Raw genomic sequence first — 26,689 nt, forward strand, 5'->3', positions numbered from 1 at the left:
GCTCGCCTGGGCTGGGCGCCTCACCTGCACTTCCTGAACCTGTGGGTGTGTGTGAAAAAAGTCTTCAAGCTCGGCGGGGTAGATGTTCTCACCGCCCCGGATGATCATATCCTTGGAGCGGCCCACGATCTTGCAGAAGCCCCGATTGTCCATCACGGCGATGTCTCTGTGAGGAAAGCCCAGGGATGACCTCTCACCTCTGCCTCTTCTGACTGGCTTAGCCACCAAACATTTATTGAGCACCTATTGTGTGCCTCACACTGCCCTAGACTCTGGGGGATACGGCATAAATCAGACGTTCTGGATATATGCTTTTCGTGGCTAGCTTTTTTTTTCTTTTCTTTTTTTTTTTTTTTTTATCATTCGGGGGTCAGTTTAAACACGTCCACCTTAAAGAGGTGACCCCCCAATCTAAGAGAAGCTCCTGTCCCCACCACTGCTGCTTTCTTTTCTCGGACCCTGTTTTACTGTCTTCCTGGCGTTTATCAATGTCTGAACTGATCTCTTTCGTCTCTGTCTTCCTCCCCAAGACGTGTGGAAAGTCAGGGCAGGACCCTGTTCATCTTGTCTTCCCTTGGACCACCAGTGTCCAGAACAGTGCTGGCACATCGGAGGTGCACGGTAAGAATTTGTTCACTCGAGGGGCGCCTGGGTGGCGCAGTCGGTTAAGTGTCCGACTTCAGCCAGGTCACGATCTCGCGGTCCGTGAGTTCGAGCCCCGCGTCAGGCTCTGGGCTGATGGCTCAGAGCCTGGAGCCTGTTTCCGATTCTGTGTCTCCCTCTCTCTCTGCCCCTCTCCCGTTCATGCTCTGTCTCTCTCTGTCCCAAAAATAAATAAACGTTGAAAAAAAAAAATTTAAAAAAAAAAAAAAAAAGAATTTGTTCACTCGAGGGGCGCCCGGGGGCTCAGTCGGGTCCGATTTCAGCTCAGGTCATGATCTCGCGGTTCAAGAGTTTAAGCCCCACTTAGGGCTCTCCGCTGTCAGCGTGGAGCCCGCTTCGGATCCCCTGTTCCCTTCTCTCTCTGCCCCTCCCCAAGCTTGTGCTCTCTCTCTCTCTCTCTCCCCCCCTCTCAAAAATAAATAAACCGCTAAAAGAAGAAGAAGAAGAAAAGCTTTGAGAAAAAATCGTTTTTCTCAATTGACAGTTGAGTCTTGGCTCAGGTCTTACAGACACCCGTATAGCGCCCCGTCCTAGGCGCTCTCACCCATGCTGTGTTTGATCTTTTTGGGTGCTCTGTGCAGGGAGCACGATCATCCTCATCTGACACATTTTGGAAATGAAGTCTCCAAGATGTGAAGGAGCCCTCTTGACAAACAAGTTCTTTTTGTGTTAGTTTGATGTTTCCAGCTAAGACTCAGGCCCTACCCCCACCCCCCCCACCCCCCACCCCCCCCAGCCTCTCCTTGGCCCCCAGCTGCCTCCTCACCCTGTGTGATACCACTTGTCCTGTCCAATCGCTTCCTCGGTCTTCTGGGGCTCACCCCAGTAGCCCAGCATGACGCAGTACCCTCGGATGCACAGCTCCCCGGACGTGTTCAGCTCGGCCAGCGTCCCCGTCTTCATGTCCACAATCTGGGCCTGGGACCGGGCAACTTCAGGCTGGGGCCTCCTGCCCTCTCGCCTCAGGATGGGGAGGGGGGGGGTGCCTCGGGATGGGGGGAGGGGGGAGCTTCGCCTTTCCAGCCCCTGGCTCTGCCCAGCCCAATCAGTGAGAGCTGCTCTGGGTCAGCCTTCAAGGTGCAAGGGGCCCTCAAAGGGACAGGCTGCCTGGGAAACTAAGTGTTTATGCCAAGCAAAAAGACGGGCTCTGTAGAAGGCAGGGGCGGGGGGTATGGGAGAGAAAAAAACTGTGTAGGAAAAATCTCTGTGCTCTGGCTCCTCTTTGAGGCCATCCTGGCTGCCCCTGAAACAGACAGTGGGGCTTGGCAAAAACACACCTCAGACAGGAAGGGAGGCTGCGGGAGTTCAGCTGGCGGCTGCTCAAGGCCACTGTTCCAGCTCTTTCCTCTCAGGCCTTAGCCTCAGGCTCAGAAAAAGCCCTAGGCCAGGCCTGGGGAGGACCTTACTGCTGGGGGCTCGGGGTGCTCTTGGCACCTTGAGTGAGCTGTGTGGCTGTCTGATAGAAAGAAATGGGGGTGCCCGGGTGGCTCAGTCAGTTAAGCATCCGACTTCAGCTCAGGTCATGATCTCACAGCTTGTGGGTTCGAGCCCCGTGTCAGGCTCTGTGCTGACAGCTCAGAACCCGGAGCCTGCTTCGGATTCTGTGTCTCCCTCCTTCTCTGCCCCTCCCCTGCTCACGCTCTGTCTCCCTCTCTCAAAAATAAAGATGAAAAAAAAAATTAAGAAAAGAAAAGAAAGAAAGCAATAAATGTCTCCAAGGAATGCGCCCCAGTGGAGTGATAGGAGGTGGGGTCCAAAGGTCTCCGTCTGGGGCTAACCTCTGTGTGAGGCATAATTCTGCCCACACTCTCTGCCTTCTGTTCCACAGTGTCCTCGGCGAAGTTCATGAAGGTCACGGGACTGTTCTCTGTTGTTCCGTAAGCCACCTAGAGGGTTGGGGAAAGGTGTTTGGAGGGAGCACTGGAGATGCAGTGTGAAGGGTGAGCTACCCTGGGGGAATGTGAAGGCACCCAGGAGAAAGTGGAGGGCAGTGGGGTGATGGGAAAAGAGGCACCCCGGCAGAGGGGACTAGCTCAACTAGCAGGGGCCCCAGGTCTGAAATAAAATTGAGATCCAGGAACATTCTTTTCTAGCCAGGGCTCTCTGTTTCTTGCTTCCTGGAGCAGCCATGTGCCTGAGCCCATGGTTCCCTGCGTTCCCGACGCCCCAGCCTTCTCTCCTTCCTCCCCAGGCTGTCTCAGCACCCCCTCCCTGATTTCAGGCCGCAACATCCCCTCTCCCTCCCTTCCAAACTGAAGGTCCCATAAACTTGATGAGAAAGCCAGCCTGCCTTGGCCCAGTTGGAAACTGCACAGACACAACCCACCCACCCGCCTGAAACCCCGAGATCAATGCCTGGCCTTGTGGTGGGTGACCCCGAAGCTTTGGAGAGTTTCCTGTAAGTGTATTTCCATCACAATTAAAATATAGCCAGAGCAGGGTTTAAAAGCCAGTCACACCCCCCCCCCCCCAACTCCCACCCAACACTTCCAGTGGTTGGAACATCCTGAGCAACAGAAAACCAGAAGCCAACCTTGGAGGAACCTAAATACCATCAGGGAATGTTCTGAGCCAACTATGACCCCCGTCTAAGGCAACGGGTGAAAGGGGCTTAGGAGAGGGGCTAGGTACCCTGTAATCTAGGCTCCTGATCAACACGGACAACAGACCTTTGTCCATCCTCCACCCCCCACCCCCACCCCACTCCCCACTTCCTCTGTGGTAGCTGGCACACCGCTGGGGCCCCTCCCCTCCCCCTCTCAAACCCAGACAACAGCCTCTACCAGGCAGCCCAGGGCTCCTACCCTGCCTACCTACCCTCCCCTTTCCGCAGGAATCCGGACACCATGGCTGGCAAATGGACACACAGAGACCTGGTCGGCTGGGGGACGGCTGCCCACAGGACCTAAGCTGTCCAGAGCTGATCGATGGTAGCCAGGACCTGACCCCCCTCCCCCCCCACCTCGCCATAGTCCTGGGGCCACTGCCCAGGTGTGGCCTCTGCCAAGTACACCTTGGCGCCACTCTGGCCGCCACCCTAGAGACCCCTCAGGGGCAGGTCCTGACCGCCGGCGGTGGGGATGAGGAGATGGAGATATTTTAGGGAAATGAAGGAGGGGGTCGGGGAGAGATGGTGTGACTGTGCTGGTTCAGTTGTCCCCGCACCGCGTCTGTGCTCTTCAGGTGTGTCTGCGAGTTCTACGGGTCACCCCCCTCCCCGCCCCCCACTCCCCGCCCCTGTTCCCACATTTCTGGTTAGCCTTCGGCAGTGGAAAAACGGGATGGGAGTGCAGGGGACAGAAACTCAAGCCCGGGGCTGGGCGAGAGGGGCCAGAGACCACACCCCAAGGGTGGGGAAGGAGCGCCCGTCGCCTTGGGGTTGGCCGGCCGGAAGGGGGAGCCCGACGCCAGCGCGGCTCGCACGCTCGGCCGGCGCCGCACAAGAGTGCTATTAAAGCGCCGCCGGCCGGCCGACCGCGGCGAGACTCGCGTCCGGCTGTCCGGCCCCGCTTCCTCCCTCCCCGGGGCCAGGGCTCCGCGCCGCCGAGCGTGTATTGGGGGGGGGGGGGGGGGCGGCTTTCAGGCGCAAACTTGAGCAAACAAATACGTTCGGGAACGCCTCCACTCTCCGGTGTGAACTTGGGGCTCTGGATGCACTCGTATCCCCCAACCCCCCCCAAAGGATGGGGAAAGGAGATGCGGGGCGGGGGGGGGGGGGCGGGAAGGGTCGGGAGAGAGCAGGGAGAAAGGGGCCAGGGGCCAGGACGAGGCTCTGGGGTCACGGTCCCAGCCCCCCCCCCCCCCCCACCTCGCACGGTCGCCAGCTGGGGGCAGGGCCCCGCCCCTCCCCGTCGAGGGCGGGGGCGCATCCCTGGGCGGGAGGGAGTTAAGCCCGGTGGCCTGGATGCTCCACGTAGAAGCTGGCTCCGGCTGCAGGCTGCGGTCAGGGCCACCGTATAAATAGGGCGGGAGACCGGAGTGCCCAGGACTTGCCGCTGCCCGCGCCCCGCCGCCGCTGCCCCCCGGCCCCCCGGCCCCCCGGCGTCCGGCCATGGCCCGTCCGTTCCTCTTGCTCAGCCTCGGCCTCCTGGCCGGCCTGCTGCCGGCGCTGGCCGCCTGCCCCCAGAACTGCCATTGCCACGGAGACCTGCAGCACGTCATCTGTGACAAGGTGGGGCTGCAGAAGATCCCCAAGGTGTCAGAGAAGACCAAGCTGCTCAACCTCCAACGCAACAACTTCCCGGTGCTGGCCGCCAACTCGTTCCGGGCCATGCCCAACCTCGTGTCGCTGCACCTGCAGCACTGCCAGATCCGCGAGGTGGCCGCCGGCGCCTTCCGAGGCCTCAAGCAGCTCATCTACCTGTACCTGTCCCACAACGACATCCGTGTGCTGCGCGCCGGCGCCTTCGACGACCTGACGGAGCTCACCTACCTCTACCTGGACCACAACAAGGTGACCGAGCTGCCCCGGGGGCTGCTCTCCCCGCTGGTCAACCTCTTCATCCTGCAGCTCAACAACAACAAGATCCGCGAGCTGCGCGCCGGCGCCTTCCAGGGCGCCAAGGACCTGCGCTGGCTCTACCTGTCGGAAAATGCGCTCACGTCGCTGCAGCCCGGCGCTCTGGACGACGTGGAGAACCTCGCCAAGTTCTACCTGGACAGGAACCAGCTGTCCGGCTACCCCTCGGCCGCCCTCAGCAAGCTGCGGGTGGTGGAGGAGCTGAAGCTGTCCCACAACCCCCTGAAAAGCATTCCCGACAATGCCTTCCAGTCTTTCGGCAGATACCTGGAGACCCTCTGGCTGGACAACACCAACCTGGAGAAGGTGAGCTGCCAGCTGCGGAGCTCTGCCCGGGCTCCTTTTCTGCCTCGAGGCCCAGGGATCCAGGGCCACAGCCGGGCACCGTCCCTTCTCCCCTAAAATTGCTTCTGTCTCTCTGGCTGTCTCCAAGGTGAGGAGCTTTGCCACCTCCGTCCCTCATCTTGTCACATCCTCACCCCTGTGCCTAGTCTCAGCCACCGCCCTCCTAGGATTCCTACTTACGGACAGACAGAGTTGGGGTTGCCCTGGCCCCTCGGTCGGCCCCTGGGAGGCACATCCAGTGTTCCCCAACCCCCTGCTGTGGGCAGGAGCCACCTCTTCCTGTCGGGCCCTTCCATCCCTCCTCTGCTGTTTTTTTCCTGTCTCCAGCAGGCCTACCACCCCATAAAGAAAGGTTTGTTTATTGAGAAGGTTTCCAGAGGAGCTGGGCAAATCAGGCCCACAAAGAGACCCTGTTCTTGGGGGGGCGGGGGGAGTGCGTGTGTGCAAAAGTGGGGGGGGGGGCTGGGGGGGTGAAGGAAAGCAAGTAGCTGAGGAAGAAGACCTCCTCCATGCCCCCCAGAGGCCCTGGCGAATGTTCCCCTCCCCACCCCGCCCCACCTCCCAGTTCACCCACAGACACACTCCGCTGCGTTCTCAGGTTCATTTCAACAGAGGGGGCCCAGGAACGAGGGGTTTCCCCAGGTCGCAGGGATGGCCCCATGCGCTCTGCCAAGGGACGAAGGCAAGAGCCCCATGACACTGTCAGCCTTTGGCACAGGACTCCGGGTGTCTCCATACAGGGAAGACTGGCTGGGCCGCACTGTCCCCCAGAACACTGACTGCCCTTTGCCCACCGCAGTCACCAGACCCGTCTCCTGGCTGCATCCTTGCTCAGCCCGTCCTCCCCTGTGATACCCAGGTGGGGTTGCCTTGGATGGCGGTGGAATCTCTCCGTGGGACTGGAAAATCACTCTGGTACAGGGGCTTCGGCCAGGAGGTTTGGGCGAGGACCAAGGCAAGGTGTAGAAGACCGTCATCAGAACAGTCTGGTTGCCAGGGAACTTCACACCCCTCCCTGAGCCACAGAGATGAGGGCAGAATCATACCTGGATGGCAGCCAACTTTGTCTGGGTGGATGCGGCCCGCCCTTCTTCAGCCCCGGCCCCTGCAGACATGAAGTCGGATTTCCCTGTGGGCCACCGGTGCCAGAGTGGCCTTTTAGTGGGTCGCAGAGCAGGGCAGGGCAGTAGGGGCTGATCTGGGGCGGGGGCGGGGGGGGGGAGGGGGCGGTGCGGCCAGGCAGGACTGTGATGCCTGGGCCAAGATGCGGGCACCAATAGAATGTTTCCTCTGGAGCCGTCCAGCCTGGCCAAAGGCTCCACCAAGGAGGCTCCACAAATAGCATCTGGCAAGCAGTGAGGGAGCAGTGAGGACAGAGCTGGGGGAAGTCCCAGGACCCTGGGGCTGCGGGGAGCCTGGGCCCACTGCCCATCCCACCAAACACTGACCAGCTTCACCGTGTGCCAATGCAGGCCGCTGGAGCCAAACTCTGGCTGCCTCCCCAGGCCCAGTGTTTGTGCAGGGAGTGTGATGCCAGGGGAAGAGGAGCTGGGTGTGGTCCTGCAGCTACTGTTTACTCTCTAGTGTGACCCTGGGCAAGAGACTTGCCCTCCCCCCCCCCGCCCCCCAGCACGCCCAAACCCGCCCCCCCATCTGCATTTTGGAAATAACACCACCTATCTCAACCAGTGGCTGTATGGCTTAGGTCATCTGAGACAATTTAGCCTCAGGAGCCACCGCCGTGGGACCTTAGAGCTGGGAGAGGCTGGACACCGGGGCTGGGGTCCTCACTCACGTCCACCTCACTCTCCAGGTCTCGGACGGTGCTTTCCTGGGTGTGACCACGCTGAAACACATCCACCTGGAGAACAACCGCCTGAACCAGCTGCCCTCCAACTTCCCCTTTGACAGCCTAGAGACCCTCACCCTCACCAACAACCCCTGGAAGTGCACCTGCCAGCTCCGGGGTCTTCGGAGGTGAGAACACCCCCATGCTACCCGCTGTGACCTGCCCTCATGGGATGGAGTGGAGGCACACTGGCCCTGCAGTACGACGTCTGGGGCACATGTCCTAGATCTGCTGCCTAACAGGTGTGGGCCCTAGGAGTTTGTAAAATGAAGATGACAGTTCCAGGCTATTCTAGAGACAAGTAAATCTTGGCCCCCTGGCACATTGTCCCCTCCCCCCGCGCCCCCCCCCCCCGCCCCCTGCCATCTCTCCCCCAATCCCAGCGACTCTCTGTCTCTCTAGGTGGCTGGAAGCCAAGGCTTCCCGCCCTGATGCTACTTGCGCCTCACCCGCCAAGTTCAAAGGCCAGCATATCCGTGACACCGATGCCTTCCGCGGCTGCAAGTTCCCCACTAAGAGGTCCAAGAAAGCCGGCCGCCATTGAACAGGTGGGGCACGGGTGGGCAGCTCCCCTATCCCCCTCTCTGGAGATTCTAGCAAGTGAGGAGGGGGTCCCAGGATACTCTGTGCCCACAGAGGGGCATGCATACTCTCCATTTGTGCAGGGAGGGGAGGGGAGGACTGGGGCTCCCCTCTAAAGGGGAAAATGACGCTGCCTGGGACTCCCACCATTCTCTGCAAGCCTTGTCAAGGCTATCGGGCTTCTGACACTGAACCTTGCCTCACTGCAGGTCCTGACTCAGCCGGTCCTGGTGACCGGCCTCTGCCTCCAGCTGGAGAAACTACTGACCTTCCCATCTCTGACCCCCACCTCTCCCCACAGCCTCTGCTGATGCACAGAGCTGTTCACACCTAGACACGTCCTGGCAGGGGGACTCGGGCACTCCAGCACGAACCCAGCTCCCCCTGACGGTGAGAGCTCCATCACGCCTGGCCCCACCGCCACGGCTCCTCTCAGAGAAGCTATTGCCAAGACCCCGAGTCCTTCAGAACCAGAACCCGAATCCTCCTTCCCTTTGCTCCCCTGGCCTTGCCCTTTGGAAACGAATACCAGATCTTTGCCCTACTCCTTTCTTCCAGAAAGGGTCTTGAGCCCATACCCCAACTCCGCCAGCCCCCTGCCTGCCAGGACACTCTAGCGGGATACTGGTGCTTTGCCGCATTACCCTCCCATGCTGCCCTTCTCTTCCAGATTTCCATAAATATAAATTTATGTATGGGTAATATTTACTCCCCTGTCACCCGTTTCTGTGACTCGCCAGCTGCTGATGAGGTCAGACTGCACTTTCCCACATCTGCTTTCTGGAAGGAGGGCCAACCGAGAGGGTCTTCCTTGGAGATCTGGCCTGAGCTCCTCCCTACAGACACCAATCTGTTCTCACCCCGGGCCTGGCCTGCCCCCTGCCTGCAGCCCCAGCCCAGCTGCCACTCACCACCAGCTCCTTCATGTTTAGCTTGTCGATGATGGCTCGGATCAGCTCTGGGGGTGCGGGGGACCCAGCAATCACACCTGAATCAGAGAGAAGACTGACACAGCTCCCTGCTTCTCCAGGCCCTGTGGACCCCCTTCACCTACGGCTCCTTCTAGAGCAGAACATTCCCCTCTTGCCCTTGACCCTGGACTTGTTCCTACACCTGTCAGGTGGCCTTGGGCTGGTGTCCAAGGACACTGGGGATTTGCCTCCCTCCCACCCGCTTTTCTGCAATGTCTTGTTGCCTCCTAAATAAGAGATTGGGCACATATCCAGCTCATCGGGTCAATCCTGGCTCGGCTACCCTTGGCCCTACCCCACCTCCACACATGGACGAGATGTCGTAACTGGAGAAGTCTGGCTGGTTCAGAATGTCCACGAACATTGTGGGGGTGCCGTACAGGATGGTGCCTCTGTATAAGGTGGGGGGAGTCTCAGAATCAGGCTTGGAAGTGGAAGGCAGCTCCCTCTTCTTACCCACCCCACCCTGAACCCCCCCAGGAAGGGCCAAGGCTGTATATGTGGGAAACAGGAAGGAGAAGCTCTTTGGAGGCAGGAACTCGTCCTCCCCTGGGAGTCCCCCACTACCCCTGTCTCCATTTCTCTGGGCTGAAGCGGGGACACATCTCAGAAAGGGATCAGAGCCCCGGAGTGAGGAATCGGAGGGTCTCATCGGCCCCTGGGGGGCTACCCACTGATGCCCACCTCTCTTTGCTGATGGCCTCCAGCGCCTTCTTGCCATCAAAGGTCGGACAGGGTAGGATGAGGGTAGCACCATACATTAGGCTCACCATCGTGCCCCCCACAGAACCCAGGCAGTGGTACAGGGGGCTGGGCAGGATGATCCGTAACTCCTCTGACGTCTGGAAATGGAGGCAGGAAGCTGGTTCTACCCTGGAGCCAGAAGTGCCCCCCCCCAACCCCCACCCCCAGCCAGTTCCACTAGCCAGCAGGGGGAGCCCAGCAACCCCCACCCCCTGCAGGGCCTGGGCTAGCCCCCTCACCTTTAGGTGCAGCTTCAGCCGATCCCCTATCATGTTGGAGTTGTTGACAATGTTGTAGTGGGAGAGTGTGGCCCCCTTGGGGCTGCCTGTCGTCCCCTGATAAGACAAGCAGGTGACGCTTGGCTCCTGCTCCCCATGTCCTTCCCACCCTGGGCCACCATATGGGAGAGCACCGGACCGGGAGTCAGGAGACCGGGACCAGTGTCCCTGATCCATTCATTCATTGAACGTGTGTTCACAAAGGTCTACCATGTGCCTGCACGGTGCCGGGTGTGAGGATCCAGAAATGTGGAAGAGAAGGTCTCTGTCCTTAAGCCACTCATCAAGTGGCTCAGAGAACTCTGTGGCCCAGCGGCGGATTCCCTCTCTGGGCCTCAGTTTCCTCATCTACTAAATGAGGAGGCACATCGGTCAGCTCTGGCCTGACGTGGCCCAGTGCACCTGCCTCCGTGCTGAGGAAGAGAGGGCCGGGGGAGGGGGGGGGGCAGGTGACAAGGACGCCAGTTGGCGATGTTTCCCGGGGCCGAGAGGACAGCTAGGGCCGGCCCCAGAAGAGTGTCCGCGCCCTGGGCCTCTTCTGTCATCTCCTCATTCTTGGGCAAGGGTCACAGGGGCGGGCAGGGGTTAGCAGGCCAGCCGGGGCTTGGGGCCTGGAGAGCGCTGCCCTACCGAGGTGAACTGGATGTTGATGGGGTCGTGGCAGGACAGGAACTGCTGGGTGTACCGCAGCCGGGCCAGATGCTGCTCTGTGCTTCCAGCTGCCACCACCTCACCAAGGAGCAGGGTCCCCGGCAGAGGGTCGTCCACCGAGATGACTGTGGTCAGGTCTGGGAGCCTGCGGGGAGGGAGGGTAGTGAGAATCAGGGGCTGAGGGGAGGCCCAGGGAGACACCAGCCTCATCCCTGGGGGGTGGGAGGGGATCAGGGGGCCAGGGGGCCACACCACGCGCCCCCTTCCCAGTGTGGGAAAGCCCCACCTCTGACTCTTCAAGGCCCCCGGCTGGGCCTTCTCCAACTCTGGGCAGATCTGCTTCAGGATGTTATAGTATTGCTGGGTCTTGAACTGCTTGGGGAATGTGACCGCTTTGCAGCCTACCTGTGGAGGGGGAGCCCCCCGCCCCCCTGGTCAGCAGGGAGCTCCAGGCGGGGGCTCCGGGCTAGTTCTCACTAACAGTGACTCCTTCTCACACACACACACCACCACCCCGACACACGCAGGTGCCACACACACGCCGGCTCACACGCATATTGCCTCCAACACACCTGTGCTGACCCCGGGACACACACGCCGGCCTTGGGTCTGACCGACCACCCTCTCCTCCCCCCGCTGCAGACCTGAGGACGGACAGACTCTGGGTGTCGCACACCTGTGCATGCCCTCTCTGACCGCCCCCGCCCCCCCCACCCCATCATCCCCCTGGCTGGCTGGCTGGCCAGCCCCCTCCCCCAGGAGCGGGTTCTACCTTCTTGAGGGCATACTCCAACTCCACAGCCTGGTAGGCTGGGTTCACAGACACCTAGTGGAGACAGCGAGGGTATGTCAGTGAGTGTCTCAGCCAGACCCTGTCCCTCCCGCTGCCTCTCCACTCTCAGGAGGCACAGAAACACCATGACGTCAGAGGCAGTGCCCTACCCGTCCAGGCCTCCTTGGGGAGCTTCGGAAGAAAGCACTACGCGGTCTGAAACCAGTCAGGCACCGGTTCGGTTTGGGGGCAAGGAGCTGGGGGACTCCCCGTGAATTCTGCATCCCCTACATACCCAGTTGTTCCCGCTCACCAGAATGATGCCTGCCTGAGCGGTGGCCAGCTGCATGAGCACCCACGCATAGGAGTTGGGTCCCCACATGCCCAGCCGGTCGCCCTTGCGGAGGCCGATACTCAGGAGCCCAGAAGCAGCTTTGTCCACCTGGTGTAAATAGAGCACAAGGGGTGAGATGTGGGCGAGCCGGAAGGGGCCCTGACTCCCACCTCAGCCCTTGGCCCGGGGGTTGTCACCGGAACCACCTGGGAGCAAGGGACAGGCAGATTCCCAGGCCTCAGTGGGCCTGGATGGGGCCTGGGAATGTGCATTGTGAACAAGCAGCCCAGGAGTGAGTGATGCAGGTGACCTCGGGCCCCTTCTGCCTCAGCCCTGTCCCCTTCTCCTGCCATCCCTTGGGGTTCTCAGGCAGCCCCTTCACCCTGCCCCATAGCCAGGTGCTGCCCTGAGGGCTCCACCCAGCCAGTGCAGCCTGGGGGGCTAGCACCTGCTGACTTCGAGGGTTCAAGATCAGGACCCACCTCCTCCTTGAGCTGGGCAAAGGTCAGCCTGATGTTCTCCTGCGGGACGACCAAGGCCTCCCGGTCGGGGACCCTCTGCGCTACGGCTTCCAGGCACTGCCCCACAGTCTTGTTGATAAGACGCTGTCTTGTGAGGCCCTGGATGTAGCTGAGGCCTCCGACGGGCAGGGGGACGGTGCGATCTGCCCCTGCGGAGCTGTGGGGAGAGAGGCGATGGACTCCACTGTGCCAGGCCAAGCCGCTCTGGCACCAGGGGCTGGCACACCCGGCCGGGAGGTAGGCTGCTCACAGCGTGCGCAAGTGCCCGCCCCTGCCCCATCCCCAGGAACCACGACCCGATAGAAAGGCTGAGTTATTCTGCAACTCTAAAGCTGTACTCAAAAAAACTCTGAGCGCCTGGGTGGCTCAGTCGGTTAAATGTGGGAGTGTAACAGGTCTCAGACCCTGTTCCCATCAGAGAGGGTGTGGTGTGGGGCCTGAGGGCCAATGTTGGCCGATTCGGTGCTGCAGCTGCTACGCTAAAAGGACCACGTGTCCCTTTTGTTGATTGACTGCTTGGGTCTTGTAGGGGAGAGTCTGGGGCAAGAACAAGGTATGCAGGATAGAGGGGAGCCACACTGGATTTCCCCATAAATGGGAGAGGAAGTCGCTGCCACCTTGCAGGAGGGTGGGTCACGAGGCAGGCGGACTGGGAAGCTGAGGGGACCCGCTGCAGCTCTGTGGGGAGCAAGGGAGCACTAGGCTGGGATCGGGGGTCTGAGGGCTCCTCCCGAGTATGCTGCTGGCTGGGTGGGCAACCGACACAGTCACCTTTGGTGTCCCATGTCACCTCCATGGAGCATCTCTGCTTTCAGCTACTGGGACAGTTCCTTGGGATCCTGTCTGCTCAGGGACTTCCGTTCTCTCCCGTTCTGCAGCTGGACAGAGCTGGGAGGCATCTGTACCTTCTCAGAGGTCCTGGTGGGTAAAGCCCTTGTTGCCTTGGCTGTGACTTGAATAAAACACTCTATGCCAGCTTCTCTTCCTGCCTCTTTCTCCTGCCTCCTGCCTCCTAGCATTACAAACAATTGCAGGCCTTGTTCTCAGGGGCATCAGGAAAAGATGCAGGTTTCTCCTCTCTAGGCCTCAGCTTCCCCACCTAGGAGTAGTCTGAGGACTGAATCGGTGGTTATTCTCAAGTGAAAGGGGATACTATGTAAATGACCCAGTTAATCTTATCAAAGGGTTGTGGCCAGCCACGTAGGCCAGGTGGTTCCTGCAGGTGTACTGGGGGCAGAAAACAGCCCAGACAGCAGGGCTGTAAAATCCTATGAGGCCCCACACCCTACCATCCCTAGGTTGACCAACCTAAAATACTGGTGAGCGGGCTCCCAGTGGCCACTATGACACCCCTCAAAAGGGATTACACGCCCCAAATCCCTACATCACAGGCAAGCAGCGGAGGGCATGCATTTTTGCCCACTGGGAAACAAGTATGCTTTCTTCCTTTGGGTTTGCCAAAAGTGATAGTTGCAAGAACAAGCATGTGGAGAACTTGCTTAAGAAGAAAACGAACACAGGGTTACTAAGTAGGAAGAGAGAGACAGAGACAGGAAGGCACAGTAACAAAGTTCATCTTGAGGTTCTGAATCCCTAGGCCCGGCCACAGGTGATGTCTGCCTTCCTCTGGACTTTCCACTGTCAAAGGGCAATAAATTCCCTCTTTAAATTTAAGCCAGTTTCGGAGGGGGGGGGGGAGGGGAATGCCAAATTCCATTTGCAACAAGGAGGAAGCTGGAGGACATCATGCTAAGTGAAATAAGCCACACTCAGAAAGACAAACATTGCCCGATCTCACTTCTTCGTGGACTCTAATAAATCAGTAAACAAACCAAAATAAACTTAAGCCAGTCTGAGTTGCGTTTCTGTTGCTTATAATGGATACATCCTAATATACCTACAGTTTTCAGGTTCAGTGGATAACCAGTGCCCTTGAAGGCCTGGCAGGCAGCCTCCCACAGCCCAGCATAGGAATCAGGAGGCAGCCAAGAGAAAATCTCAGGCACTTTAAAGGTTTTGTTGTCAACAAAGCATAACAGGTTTCCTCTTATCCTCAAAGTTGACCACTGTCCTTGGTTCGGAACCCGGGTTTCTACTCATTCAACCATAGATTTCAGACCAGAGAGTGGCCTCCTGGAAATTCTAGTTGGCAGATCAACAGGTTGGTTTATGTGCAAAAAATTCCCCCCAAAACTAGGGCTCCTGGGTGGCTCAGCCGGTTAAGTGGCCGACTTCAGCTCAGGTCATGATGGTCTGTGAGTTCAAGCCCCGCGTCCGACTCAGTGCTGACAGCTCAGAGCTTGGAGCCTGCTTCAGATTCCTGTCTCCCTCTCTCTCTGCCCCTCCCTCACTTGCACTCTGTCTCTCTCTCTCTCTCTCTCAAAAGTAAATCAACATTAAAAAATTTAAAAAAAAACCCAAAAAACCAGAAAAATCCATTTCAATTGTCACATATGTTATATCCTTTATCTTCACAGCAGTGCTGATAGGTACAAAGGCCCCCAATAGGTCCTTGTCCTTAAGAAACCACCCTCGGGGAGTTTAGTTGGCCATGGCCATGTGGAATAGAAACCACATTCCCAAGTTTCCCTTGCAGGTGGTCTGGCCCAAAGGTGAAGGTGTGGATTTAAAGAGAGGTACTAGGTGCAACTTCCCTTAAAGGAAAGGGGCATCTTCCCTTTTCCTTTCCCACTGGCTGGAGTGCCATCTGCGACAGGAAGGGAATGGCAGAGACAAAGAGGCTGGAGCCTTGATGGGGGGGGGGGGGGCGTACTGTGCCGCCGAGCCTCCACAAGGTGGCTGTCACACAGGACGCAGAAAAAGAAATTCCCATCTCCTCAAAGCCACAGTGAGAGTGGGTTTCTCTGACATATGCTAAGCAAATCCTAAAACGTACAGGTGGGAAGCATGAACTGCCATCCTATAGGTAAAGAGAGTGAAATGCACAGAGCCCAAGTAGCTGAGTCTGCAGCCGGTAAGCCAGTGAAACTGCCCCCGGAACACACATCGGGGAGGAAGGAGTGGGTGGGCAATTCTGTTCTTTAGGCTTTGCATGTGTCCCCCCAGACTGTCTAATCTCCATTTTGTTTTTTTCCACCACTGTTTACTCATTGAACTCAGGAACCTGGGACCAGAGCAGGGCAGAACAGAGGTGGAAACAGGTTCTCCTCCAGAGGACTTAAGAATTCTAGAAACTTGTATGAATGCAGTTTGCTCATAAAGGTAAGAACCACCCATCCTTTCGAAACTCCAAGCGCAAACAATTGATTCTACTCTCCTTCCTCGAACACACCCCAAGGGCCTTGGGCAAAAAGGGGCAGCCACTTCTTTTTCTTTTATTGTTTTTTCTTTAAGTAGGCTCCACACCCCAGCAGAGCCCAACCCAGGGCTTGAATTCACAAACCTGAGATCAAGACCTGAGCTGAGATCAGGAGTAGGACACTTAACTAACTGAACCCCCAGGCACTCCGTCTTTTTCTGTTCTTCTTCTTCTTTTTTTTAATGTTTATTTATTCTTGAGAGAGAGAGCATGAGTGGGGAGGGCAGAGAGAGAGAGACAGACAGACAGAATCTGAAGCAGGCTCCAGGCTCTGAGCCATCAGCACAGAGCCTGATGCAGGGCTCAAACTCAAGAGCCATGAAATCATGACCTGAGCCGAAGTTGGACGCTTAACCGCCTGAGCCACCCAGGCCCCCCTTTCTTTTTCTGTTCTTTTTTTTTTTTTTTTTTAATGTTTATTTCTGAGAGAGAGAGACGGAGCGTGGGCAGGGGAGGGGCAAAGAAAGAGCGAGACACAGAATCCGAAGCAGGCTCCAGGCTCTGCACTGTCAGCACAGAGCCCGACGCGGGGCTCGAACCCACAGACTGTGAGATCATGATCTGAGCCGAAGTCAGACACTTAACCAACTGAGCCACTCAGGCGCCTCTCTTATTAATATTTTTAATGTTTGGGTGGGAAGCTTAATGAGTCAGAGGAGGAGAGCCAGCAGTTCCTGTGGCTTCCAACTCAAAGAACTAAAGTCGAATGGTCTCCCCACCATCTGCAGTTACCCATGGCTAAGCAAGGGATCCCCTTTCTGACATATTGTCAGAAGGTCAGTAGTAGTGTCTCATATTTACATCCTTTTACATCATTTACATCATTTTACCATGTCTCATCATCACAAGAATGGTGAGTACAATACAGGGAGATATTTTGAGAGAGACCATCCACGTAATTTTTATTACAGTATATTGTTATAGTTGTTCTTTTATTATTATTGTTGTTAATCTCATACATGCCTAACTTATAAATTAAACCTTACCATAGGTATGTCCCCATAGGAAAAAAACTTTGTATGTATATTATGGTGCTAGCTGTGGTTTTAGGTGTCCACTTCGGGTCTTGGAACATACCCCCCATGGATAAGGAGAAACTACCGTAAATATTCAGTGAGGCCTTCAGCTACTTGGGTTGGGCGTCCTAAAACACATAAATTAGGCAGGTGGGAGCCGTGAAAAACCGGAGACAAAGCCCCACCTAAAGGTGTCCTTGGAGAGTTGCACTTGAGAATTCAGGTGAGAAGTCAGGAAATGAGGATTTTTCTTTTATTCTCTTGACCTTTTATTGTTGGCAACGAATGCGTTCACTGTTTTATCCCCAAGTGCCTCACAGTGCCTGGAATGTAAGAGGTGTTCAATGGAATGACCAAATGAGTGAATTATAAATAATGCTCCGAACAACCCAACGGAAAAAAAAAAAAAATGAGTGAAGGACTTGAATGGACGTTTTTCCAAAGAAGATATTTGGCCCACAAGCATGTGAAATGCGAAAGAAAAGTGACACACCCTAAGGAGGCGAGAATCAAACAACGCAAAATAACAAGTGATGGCCAGCATGTGGAGACACTGGAGGCCTTGTGCACAGCTGGTGGGAATGTAAAATGGTGCAGCCAAGGTGCAAACCAGATGGGTGCTTCTCCAAAAAGTTAACCACAGAATTAGCAGATGACCCAGCAATTCCAGTCCTAGGTATCTACCCGGAAGAATTAAAAACGGGGACTCAAACAAACACTTGTACCTAAATGTTCCCAGCAGCACTATTCACAATCGCCAAGGATGCAAACAACCCATTGGTTCCAGCGACGGGATGAATGGATACACGGAACGTGGACTGTCTACACAATGGAATATTATTTGGCCATAAAAAGGAAACGTATTGATATCCGCTACAACGTGGGTGAACGGTGAAAATATTATAGTAAGCAAAAAAGGCCGGATACAGAAAGCCACATATTGTATAAGTCCCTACATATGACATGTTGAGGAGGAGGAAAGGCAAATCTACAGAGACAGGAAGTAGATTCAGTGGTTGCTTAGGGCTGAGGGGAAGGAAGGGTCCAGAGTTGATAGCGAAGGGAATGGGGTTTCTCTTTGAGGTGAGGGAAATGTTCTAAAATTGACTGTGGTTGGGGTGCACATATTCATGACTATACTAAAAACTGTGGAACTGTATACTTTAAAAAGCAACGTAGAGGGGTGCCTGGGTGGCTCAGTCGGTTAAGTGTCCGACTTCGGCTCAGGTCATGATCTCACGGTCTGTGAGTTCGAGCCCCGCGTCGGGCTCTGTGCTGACAGCTCAGAGCCTGGAGCCTGCTTCAGATTCTGTGTCTCCCTCTCTCTCTGACCCTCCTCCGTTCATGCTCTGTCTCTCTCTGTCTCAAAAATAAATAAACGTTAAAAAAATTTTTTTTAAATAAAAAGCAACGTAGACACTTCCACTCATAAATACGTATTCAGCAGAATTCATGCGTGGCTCACCAAACGACAGGTCCGAGGATGCTTGCGTTATCTCCAATATGAAAACTACCTAAATATCCACCAGCCGTGGAACAGATACATAAATGGTGATTTCTTATTTGTGATGTTATATAGTAATGACAGCAAATGAACTATGACTATACCCCGTAATGTGGGTGAATCTCATTTTAAAAAGTTAAAGAAGCCAGATAGAAAAAGGTATATACTGTCTGATTCCATTTATCTTTTTTTATATTTTGTAAATATAAGTTTTATATTTTATGTTTTATATTTTATATTCTTTATATTTATATTATATTTATATATAAATATATAATATTTAATATAGATTTATATATATTTAATATAAATTAAATTAAATATATTTAATATATAATATTTATATTGTATTATATTTATATTATATATTTTATATTATATAAATATATTTTATATTTACTTACTTTGCGGGCGGGGAGAGAGAATGAGTGGGGGAGGCAGAGAGAGAGAGGGAGAGAAAGAATCCCACGCAGGCTCTGCACTGGCAGCACGGAACCCCACTGGGAACTTGAACTCACGAACTGTGAGATTGCGACCTGAGCTGAAATCAAGAGTCGGTCGCTTCACTCACTGAACCACCCACGTGCCCTGGATTCCACGCGCAGGCACAAAACAGGCAAAGCTAATCTAAGCTGCTGGAAATCAGGAGAGCGGCCAAATGGGTGTTGGTTATATGGGTGTGTAGAGTTCATAGAAAATTCGCTAAAGGGGGTGCTTCAAACATGTGTACTTTTCTGAATCTGTGGTATACTTCAATACAAAGTTTGAAAGAAAGCTCTCCTAGGGCTAAAGCTGGTAGTATTGTTATCCTCGAGATTCATAAACTAAATTTAGTGACAGACTATGGCATCTCTTTACCATTTTGTCATAAAAATAAAAAGCAGCACGTGCAAAACCCATCCATACATTAATAGAAAATGCTGGGCAAGTCAAGCTGACACATGATCTCTGTTCTAGAAATTACTCCAGCAAAGAGAGAATCTCTGTTTTGAACGCGGCAGGATCTTCCGCCCTGAGAACCCCAGTAGATGGTAAAGCAGTTTAGGTGTCCTCTGTGCCGTTGTTGATACACTGGGGCTCCTGGGCCAACCACCCCGTGACCCACAAGGCCGCATGTTCTCCAGGTTCAAGAGCACAGAGCAGCTTGTGACACATTGCTTGCTGTTCAGAATGTCGCTTACTGGATGCAAAGGCTGTGGAATACTGCTCCAGCGGGAAGCCAGGACCACTGGATAGCTATCTACTTTACAATGTAATATCCAGGGACGTCTGTAGAGACGTTTAGTGACAAGTCGGGGGTGTGAGGGTCCTGATTCACGGAAGAGGTGGGCGCTGTCCGGGAGGAAGGGCGGAGGTGGGTGAATCTCCTGCAGGGGGGTGACCCGAAGGCAGGAAGAGAACGTTCAGCATCTCCCCCGCAAGGCCGTCATGTGGGTTTTCTCGGGGGGGAAATCGTCCCAAGTGCTTTTGTCCCTGTCTTACAAATGGAGAAATCGAGGGAGAAGTTAAGCGACTTGTCCAAATGCTGCAGTAAAAGTTGATAAAAACGGCCTCATCATTTGATCGCAAACCGCTTTCCGCAAAAACAGACCAAGCGGCGTCGACCCACGAAACGCAATGGGCCACAGACTCGGGGAAGAAGTCGACAAGTGGCGGGTAGGCATAGGGAAAGATGTCCGCTATGTTGCCCAAGTCAGGGCAAAACAACCATGAGGCACTTGTCTCCCAAGAGATCAGCAAAGGTGGGAAATACTGATGTCACAACGTCTGCAACTTATTTTCAAGTGGTGGCAAGAACTGTGAGGTGTGTGCGTGTGCGTGTGTGTGGTGTGGTGCATCGTGTGTGATGCGTGTGTGTGTGGTGTGGTGTGGCACATGCATGTATGTGCAGAGAGAGACAGGGCATGTATGGAGGGAGAGACGTACTCCCCGACACTTTAGCAGCTGGTATTTCAAATTCGGTCTTTTCGGCCATTCATCTAGGTTATGGTAGCACCGGACCCAAAAAGCTGTTCCCCCAAAAATTATATATACGTGTATGTATGTATGTATATATGTATGTGTGTATATATGTATGTATATATGTACATATCTTGAAAGTGATTCAATCTGTCTGATTCTGTAATAAATGAAAAGTCGTTCCAGGGGAAAATGTAACAAACCAGTAATCCTCTGCCCCAAGCAAAGAGTGCTGTCTTTCTAGAGGAGTCTAAGTCTAATTTCAAAATTCCCCACAAGGTGTTCTTGCCAAAGAGTCCCCACAGGCAACACTGGAAAGCATTTTCAGCTCAATGAGAGTTCAGGGTACCCCTGGATACCCAGTCTGTGGCATCCTCGGCTTTGTGCAACCAATATGTGAGCTTATCCCAGGACAGGGAGAAGGACTCAGCAGAGAGCCCATGGATTACAACACTGCCCTCAATATTGCCAAAACAAAGCTCCCCAATTAGACAAGATTAATAACATGGCTATTAATCTCAACATAAAAACAAGAATGACTGATGACACAGACTGTTGGCAAGGATGTGAAGAAATGGGCCTAAGTGTAAATTGGTACAAAATTTTAACAAGGCAGTAAAGACAGCAGCCATAATGCTGCTTATGCATCAGGACCCCCCCGCCCCACCTCCCAGAGCCGGAACTTCCTGGAAACTCAAAAGGGAGGCTGATTGCAAATTAAGAAACATTTATATGTTGGCGTGCTTGGGTGGCTCGGTTGGTTAAATGTCTGACTCCTGATTTTGGTTCAGGTCATGATCCCATGGTTGGTGAGATCGAGCCCCATGATGGGCTCTGTGCTGACAGCTCGGAGCCTGCTTGGGATTCGGTCTCCCTCTCCCTCTGCCCCTAACCCCGCCCAGCCCCCAATAAATAAATAAACTTAAGAAAAAAAGAAGCATTTATATGTCAGCATTTCTGGCAAACAGCATAAAAATCTCAGGAGGACCTGAATATTCAAGGCCCCAGCAATTCTTATGTAGCAAATTCTTTTGTTATGTTAATAGTCAATTTGCATTCAATTTGGTTTTTATAAAGACACATCCAAAATTGTGTAAACTTCAGGACCCCCGGGGCGCCTGAGTGGCTCGGTCGGTTGAGTGTCCGACTTCGGCTTAGGTCATGATCTCACGGTCCGTGAGTTCGAGCCCCGCGTCGGGCTCTGTGCTGACAGCTCAGAGCCTGGAGCCTGTTTCAGATTCTGTGTCTCCCTCTCTCTGTGACCCTCCCCCGTTCATGCTCTGTCTCTCTCTATCCCAAAAATAAATAAAAACGTTTAAAAAAATTTTTAAAAATTAAAAAAAAATAAACTTCAGGACCCCCAAATCTGAATCCCTTCTGATTTAGTACTATCTGTTAACATTTGAATACGCATGCCCTTCAGCCAGCCACTCTACTTTTAGGAATATATCCTAAAAAACAAGCAACAACAACAACAAACTAGCAAATGCCTAAAAGTATGATTAATTGCTGCTTAGCAAAGAATTGAGAAAAACACTTTATTTCTAGAAGTAAGGGATTAGATCAGCACATCATGGGCATCTGTATAATGGAAACCTATGCCATTAAAAAAAAAAAATGAAGACATTCTATATTTAACGATATGGAAAATGTCTAATACATTTGAGGTGAAAAAGCACATTTCAGAATAATGTGAACAGACATTTACTGATGTGTCCTCATGCTGGTTCTCTTCTAAATACTCCATTATGTTTGATCTCTTATAATCTTCTTAAGTGCTCCCGGAGGCAAGATTCATACCTACTTTCACATGGGAATGAAGCCCAAAGAAATGCCAATGAGTAACCAGGCTGGGATTCAAACCCAGGACTTTCAAGGCCTCCATACAATACAAAGTGAATTTATGGCTAAAAGTGGGCTTCCCCATGTGTGTTACATGAACATCAGTCTTGCACCATCTATAACAAGGATTATTCTGGTTTATTAACGAAGAAGAAAGAGGTTGGTTTTCTTAGGGTTCCAAATCCGGTGGGTGGCAACTTTGGGTCCCTTTCTATGTGTATTGCTCTTTAAACTGCAGCCAGTCCACAGCCTCCTCTGGGGGCCCCTATGGGGTCTGGAGCAGCAAACCTGAGGCTGATGGGGCCCTAGGAATGCCACCAGCCCATTGAGAAATATCTCCACTCGGCCCCTACCTCCCAGACCTTCAGCACACACTGGTCTTTTTCTGGGATTTACTTGTGGAAACTGATTTACCTTCACTGCCTCTGATCTCATTGTCCCGTTCTCATGTTCCAGCTCACCTCTCCTAGCACCAACCACAGTGGCTTTGCCCCATAAGTGCATAGCCAGTTCCCCCATTACACCAAGATGGTAAGCCTTGTGCCCCAGTGCTGGCCCTGCCCAGTCCGGCCTGGCCTTCCAGCAGGACCTAGACTGAAAAGAGGGGGCTGGCTGGTTTGGGGAGGTCCCGTGGCATTCTGGACATTGCAGGGCTGGCGGCTAAAGTCAGGGCTGGAGGCCACCATGGGCGCGAAGCATCCCACAGTCCTGACAGGGGCAGAACTGAGCCTGGAAGGAGTCAAGGGAGGCAGGGACCTTCATGACACCTGAGAAAACAGGTCTGTACTCTCTGCTTGGATTAGAAACTCTTTTGACTCTTGTTACACGTTACCTGCTGGGAGGAGGCGCTCGGGACAGGGGCCAGAGGTTTGCAGGTGGATCCTGCCCTTGCTGGGGGTTGAAATTACTTAGGCCAAAGCTCTTAATCCTTTCAGAAGCCACCAGGCAGGGAGGGTGGCTGGATGCGAGGGCCCCCTGGGAACTGCAGGAATACACCCCATGCTGAGGCAGGCCACTGCTCCCCTGGGCAAGGTGCCATGCCAGCCACCAGCAAGAAGGCTTTAGAAACGAAATTGAAAGCAATAGACTGTTTTGGTTCCAAGTCATGGACTGGCCTCTGCCCTTCCCCCGCCACAGGCATTTGATCCCAGGCTGGTTGGTCCCCGGGCCCTAAGAAAAACATAAATCATCAACAAAGCTAAAAGACAAGTAACTGCCTGGGTTTACAAATTTCATTCTACACGTAAGAGACCAAGGATTCGTATTTCGCTTGTATTTAAAACAAACTCACACATCAATAAGGACAAGGAACCCAACGTAGGAAATGGGCAAAGATTATGAATAGAGATTCACAGAAGACATTTCAAAAGAGCCCGATCTCCCTGCTAATCAGGGAAAGGTCCATTCAGACCACAGTGAGATATGCTTGGGCCCTTTCTGGAGGGGCAAACATTTCAATGTTCATTAGGCAATACAAAGCATTTGCAAGAATGCGTGCACACGGGACTCGGGGTTTCTTCTGGTGGTCACAGCAGCAAAGCCTCTCCAGGGCTATTTCCAGAAAAGCTGGAAATGTCCACCCTTTAATAGAGCAATTGCACTGCTAGAGGCATAGTCATAAAATGGAAAAAGAATAATCCAGATCTATAGCGTCCGTGTAAATCGATCTTAGAAACCTACTGTTGAGAGAAAAAAAGAATGGCACTCTGGTGCAGCTTGTGCTGAAATTATAAAAGCCTAAGCACTGTTTATGAAAACAAAAAATAGGGAAACTGAAAGCACTGATTACCGGCTTGATACGATTCAAAGTGCTTTCCACGGGATACAATATACTGTTTATGGATTCAGAGACATATTAAAAGCAAAAAACTCACTCCGACACGACATGCATTCGAACTATAGCTCTCAATGATGGACGGGCTGGAGGACGGCTACGAAAGGGACTTGAACTTGATCCATAATGTTTTATTTCTTTTATTCATAAATTTCTTTACCAAGCATAGCTCTATGTCCATTTGGAGTGGTAGGTACACAGGTGTTTCTTATTTTAGCTTGTGATCGTGGTTAATTTTTTTTTTTTCTATATGAAATATTCAAGAAGGAGAATACCAGAGGTTGATAAACTCCCAAGAAGGGGCACCTAAAACGTTCAAAAGACTGAGCAACTTCCTGGCGTGGAAGGCGTGAGACGCACCGGCCCTGTCATGTGAAGGGCCAGGGTAAGACCAACGTTAATGAAAGAGAAAGAGCCCCGGTCTGTGCATGAAGTTCACGTGCCGTACTCACAGGCAAGCCTCAGTCCTCAGTCAACACACTCACTCTTGTGGGAGGCACAGTTGTAGCTAAAAGTGCCAGCATGCCTCCTAGTTCGTGGCAGAGAAGAGGCAGATTCTCCTCTTCTCCTATCCCGCTTGGATATGACCCCAAGATTCATGCCCCTGGACTACACACTGATCCCATCATGGGGCTGTGTCCCGTCCTCCCCCTAAGTTGTACAAAGACACCAGGCTGCTGGTTGACCTGGGAGTGGCACTCGATATGGGAGTAGAGACAGCAGATGCCTGGGCAGGAGGGGACAACGTGGAGCCTGTAATAGCTGTTTCACCCTGAAATAAAGTTCTAGTTTTCATGTATCTGCATAGATGGGCGACACATTTACGACAGCGACAACATACAGCTTTGTTCAAGAAAAGGACAGTGCTGCTGTGACAAAACCCAAACAAGAGCACGACTGAATGGTCGTTTTCTTAATTGATAGCACAGAATGACTGATGTGAAAAAAGAGTCTCGGCAAGAAAGAAAAAAAAAGGAATTTTTACTTAAGTCTCTTAGGGAAAAAAAAAAAAAAAAACAAACCCCAGACTAAATCAGTCTTACATGTAAAACATAAAACTTAAAAAACATGGAAGAAAATCTTCAGGATCTAGGGCTAGGCAAAAAGTTTATAGGCTCGATACCACAAGCATGACCCATCAAATTGATAACTGGGCCCCATCAAAATTAAATTTTGGTTAAGATGGAAAGATGAGGGGGCGCCTGGGTGGCTCAAGCATCCGACTCTTGATTTTGGCTCAGGTCATGATCTCATGGTTTGTGCGATCGAGCCCCACGTTAGGCTCTCTGCTGACAGTGTGGAGCCTGCTTGGGATACTCTCTCTCTCCCTCTCTCTCTGCCCCTCTCATGCACCCTCTCACTCTCTCTCTCTCTCAAAATTAATAAATAAACATAAAAAAAAGAAGATAAAAAGATGAGGGGCGCCTGGGTGGCTCAGTCGGTTGAGCATCCGACTTCGGCTCAGGTCATGATCTCACAGTTCGTGGGTTCAAGCCCCGCATCAGGCTCTGTGTTGACATCTTGCTCAGAACCTGGAGCCTGCTTCGGATTCTGTGTCTCCTTCTCTCTCTGCCCCTCCCCCGCTCACACTTTGTCTCACTCTGTTTCTCAAAAATAAACAAACGTAAAAAAAAAAAAAAGATAAAAAGATGAGCTCCAGGGTGGGAGAAAATATTCACGAAACACGTATCTGACAAAGAACAAGTATCTAGAATACATAAGGCATACTGAAAACTCAATGGTTAAAAATAATCCAACTACAAAATGGGCAAAAGACACAGAGAGACATTTTGCCAAAGAAGACATACAAATGGCAAATAAAGCACATGGAAAGATATTCGACATCATTGGCCATTAAGGAAATTCATATTAGAGCTGCCATATCATGGCATACATATCAGAATGGCAAAAATAAACAATAGTGACCATAGCAAATGCTGGCGAGGATGCTGATCACTCACACACGGTTGGTGGCATCATTAAATGGTAATGGGCATCCTGGAAAACAGACAGTTTCTTTAAAACCAAACATGCAACTACCATACGAGCCAGCAATTACACATTAGGGGCAATTATCCCAGGTAAAGAATTCTACTCCCAGAGAAACAAAGGTTTATGTTCACCCAAAAATCTGTACACAAATGCTTATAGCAGCCTTATTTGAAAAAACTGGAAACAATCCAAATGTCTTTCAGTGGTGAGTGGGTAAGCCAACTGTAACATTCATATCAAGGAATGTTCTTCTTTTTTAATGTTTTATTGATTTTTGAGAGAGAGAGAGAGCGACCATGCGGGCGTGCAAGTGGGGGGCGGTGCAAAAAGAGAGAGGGACAGAGGATCTGAAGCGGGCTCTGGGCTGAGAGCAGAGAGCCCGATGTGGGGCTCAAACTCACGAACCTGTGCAATCACGATCTGAGCCAAAGTCAGATGCTCAACCCACTGAGCCAACCGGGCGCCCCTTAAGGACTACTCTTTAGCAATACAAAGAAAGGAACTATTGGTACGCAAAGAAACCTGGATGAATCTCCAGAGGATTATGTGGAGTGAAAAAATCAGTATCAAAAGGTAGCATATGGTATAACTCTATCTACATAATACCTTGAAATTACACAATCACGTAAATTGAGAACCAATACCAGATTGCTAGAGATTAAGCAGGGGCTGGAAGTGGAAGAGAATTGGGTGTGGCTATGAAAAGATCCTTGTGCAGATGGAAATGTTCTGTATCTTGACTATATCAATGTCAGTATCCTGGCTGTGATACCGTGCTAGCTTTGCAAAAGGTTACAATTAGGGGAAACTGACTAAAGGGTATATGGGATCTGTTTGCACTATTTCCTTTTTCTTTTTTTTTTTTTTTAATGTTTATTTATTATTGACAGACAGAGATGGAGACAGAGCATGAGCATGGGAAGGGCAGAGAGAGAGGGAGACACAGAATCCGAAGCAGGCTCCAGGCTCTGAGCTGTCAGCACAGAGCCCGACG

General features: G+C 52.7%; 2 protein-coding genes and 1 non-coding gene across 4 annotated transcripts in view; 1 reads left to right on the forward strand and 2 right to left on the reverse strand.

The window, feature by feature from the left end:
- ACSF2 (acyl-CoA synthetase family member 2) overlaps window positions 1-26,689 on the reverse strand; it is a 34,601-nt gene that overhangs the window by 801 nt on the left and 7,111 nt on the right. The window contains exons 2-13 of the mRNA XM_045488433.1: window positions 12,191-12,386; window positions 11,688-11,816; window positions 11,375-11,428; window positions 10,889-11,007; window positions 10,582-10,747; window positions 9,913-10,008; window positions 9,614-9,771; window positions 9,230-9,321; window positions 8,870-8,946; window positions 2,442-2,549; window positions 1,430-1,581; window positions 25-166 (exon numbers count right to left, since the gene is read on the reverse strand). Coding sequence (XP_045344389.1) covers window positions 25-166; window positions 1,430-1,581; window positions 2,442-2,549; window positions 8,870-8,946; window positions 9,230-9,321; window positions 9,614-9,771; window positions 9,913-10,008; window positions 10,582-10,747; window positions 10,889-11,007; window positions 11,375-11,428; window positions 11,688-11,816; window positions 12,191-12,386 — 1,489 coding nt within the window. The remainder of the gene's footprint in view (window positions 1-24; window positions 167-1,429; window positions 1,582-2,441; window positions 2,550-8,869; window positions 8,947-9,229; window positions 9,322-9,613; window positions 9,772-9,912; window positions 10,009-10,581; window positions 10,748-10,888; window positions 11,008-11,374; window positions 11,429-11,687; window positions 11,817-12,190; window positions 12,387-26,689) is intronic.
- On the forward strand, window positions 4,486-8,666 carry CHAD (chondroadherin). 2 transcript variants are annotated; one of them, XM_045488436.1, is made up of 4 exons: window positions 4,486-5,488; window positions 7,341-7,504; window positions 7,779-7,924; window positions 8,260-8,666. In XM_045488436.1, the coding sequence occupies exons 1-3, from the start codon at window positions 4,715-4,717 to the stop codon at window positions 7,918-7,920; spliced, it is 1,080 nt and encodes a 359-aa protein (XP_045344392.1). In that variant the 5' UTR covers window positions 4,486-4,714; the 3' UTR covers window positions 7,921-7,924; window positions 8,260-8,666. The 2 variants fall into 2 exon arrangements, with proteins under 2 accessions (XP_045344392.1, XP_045344391.1); XM_045488435.1 differs by having other exon boundaries at window positions 4,499-5,488; window positions 8,168-8,666.
- TRNAQ-UUG lies at window positions 26,072-26,157 on the reverse strand. The gene has a single exon. It is a non-coding gene; the product is annotated as a tRNA-Gln (tRNA).

This window comes from Leopardus geoffroyi, chromosome E1, assembly GCF_018350155.1.
Source record: "Leopardus geoffroyi isolate Oge1 chromosome E1, O.geoffroyi_Oge1_pat1.0, whole genome shotgun sequence".
Taxonomy (NCBI): Eukaryota; Metazoa; Chordata; class Mammalia; order Carnivora; family Felidae; genus Leopardus; species Leopardus geoffroyi.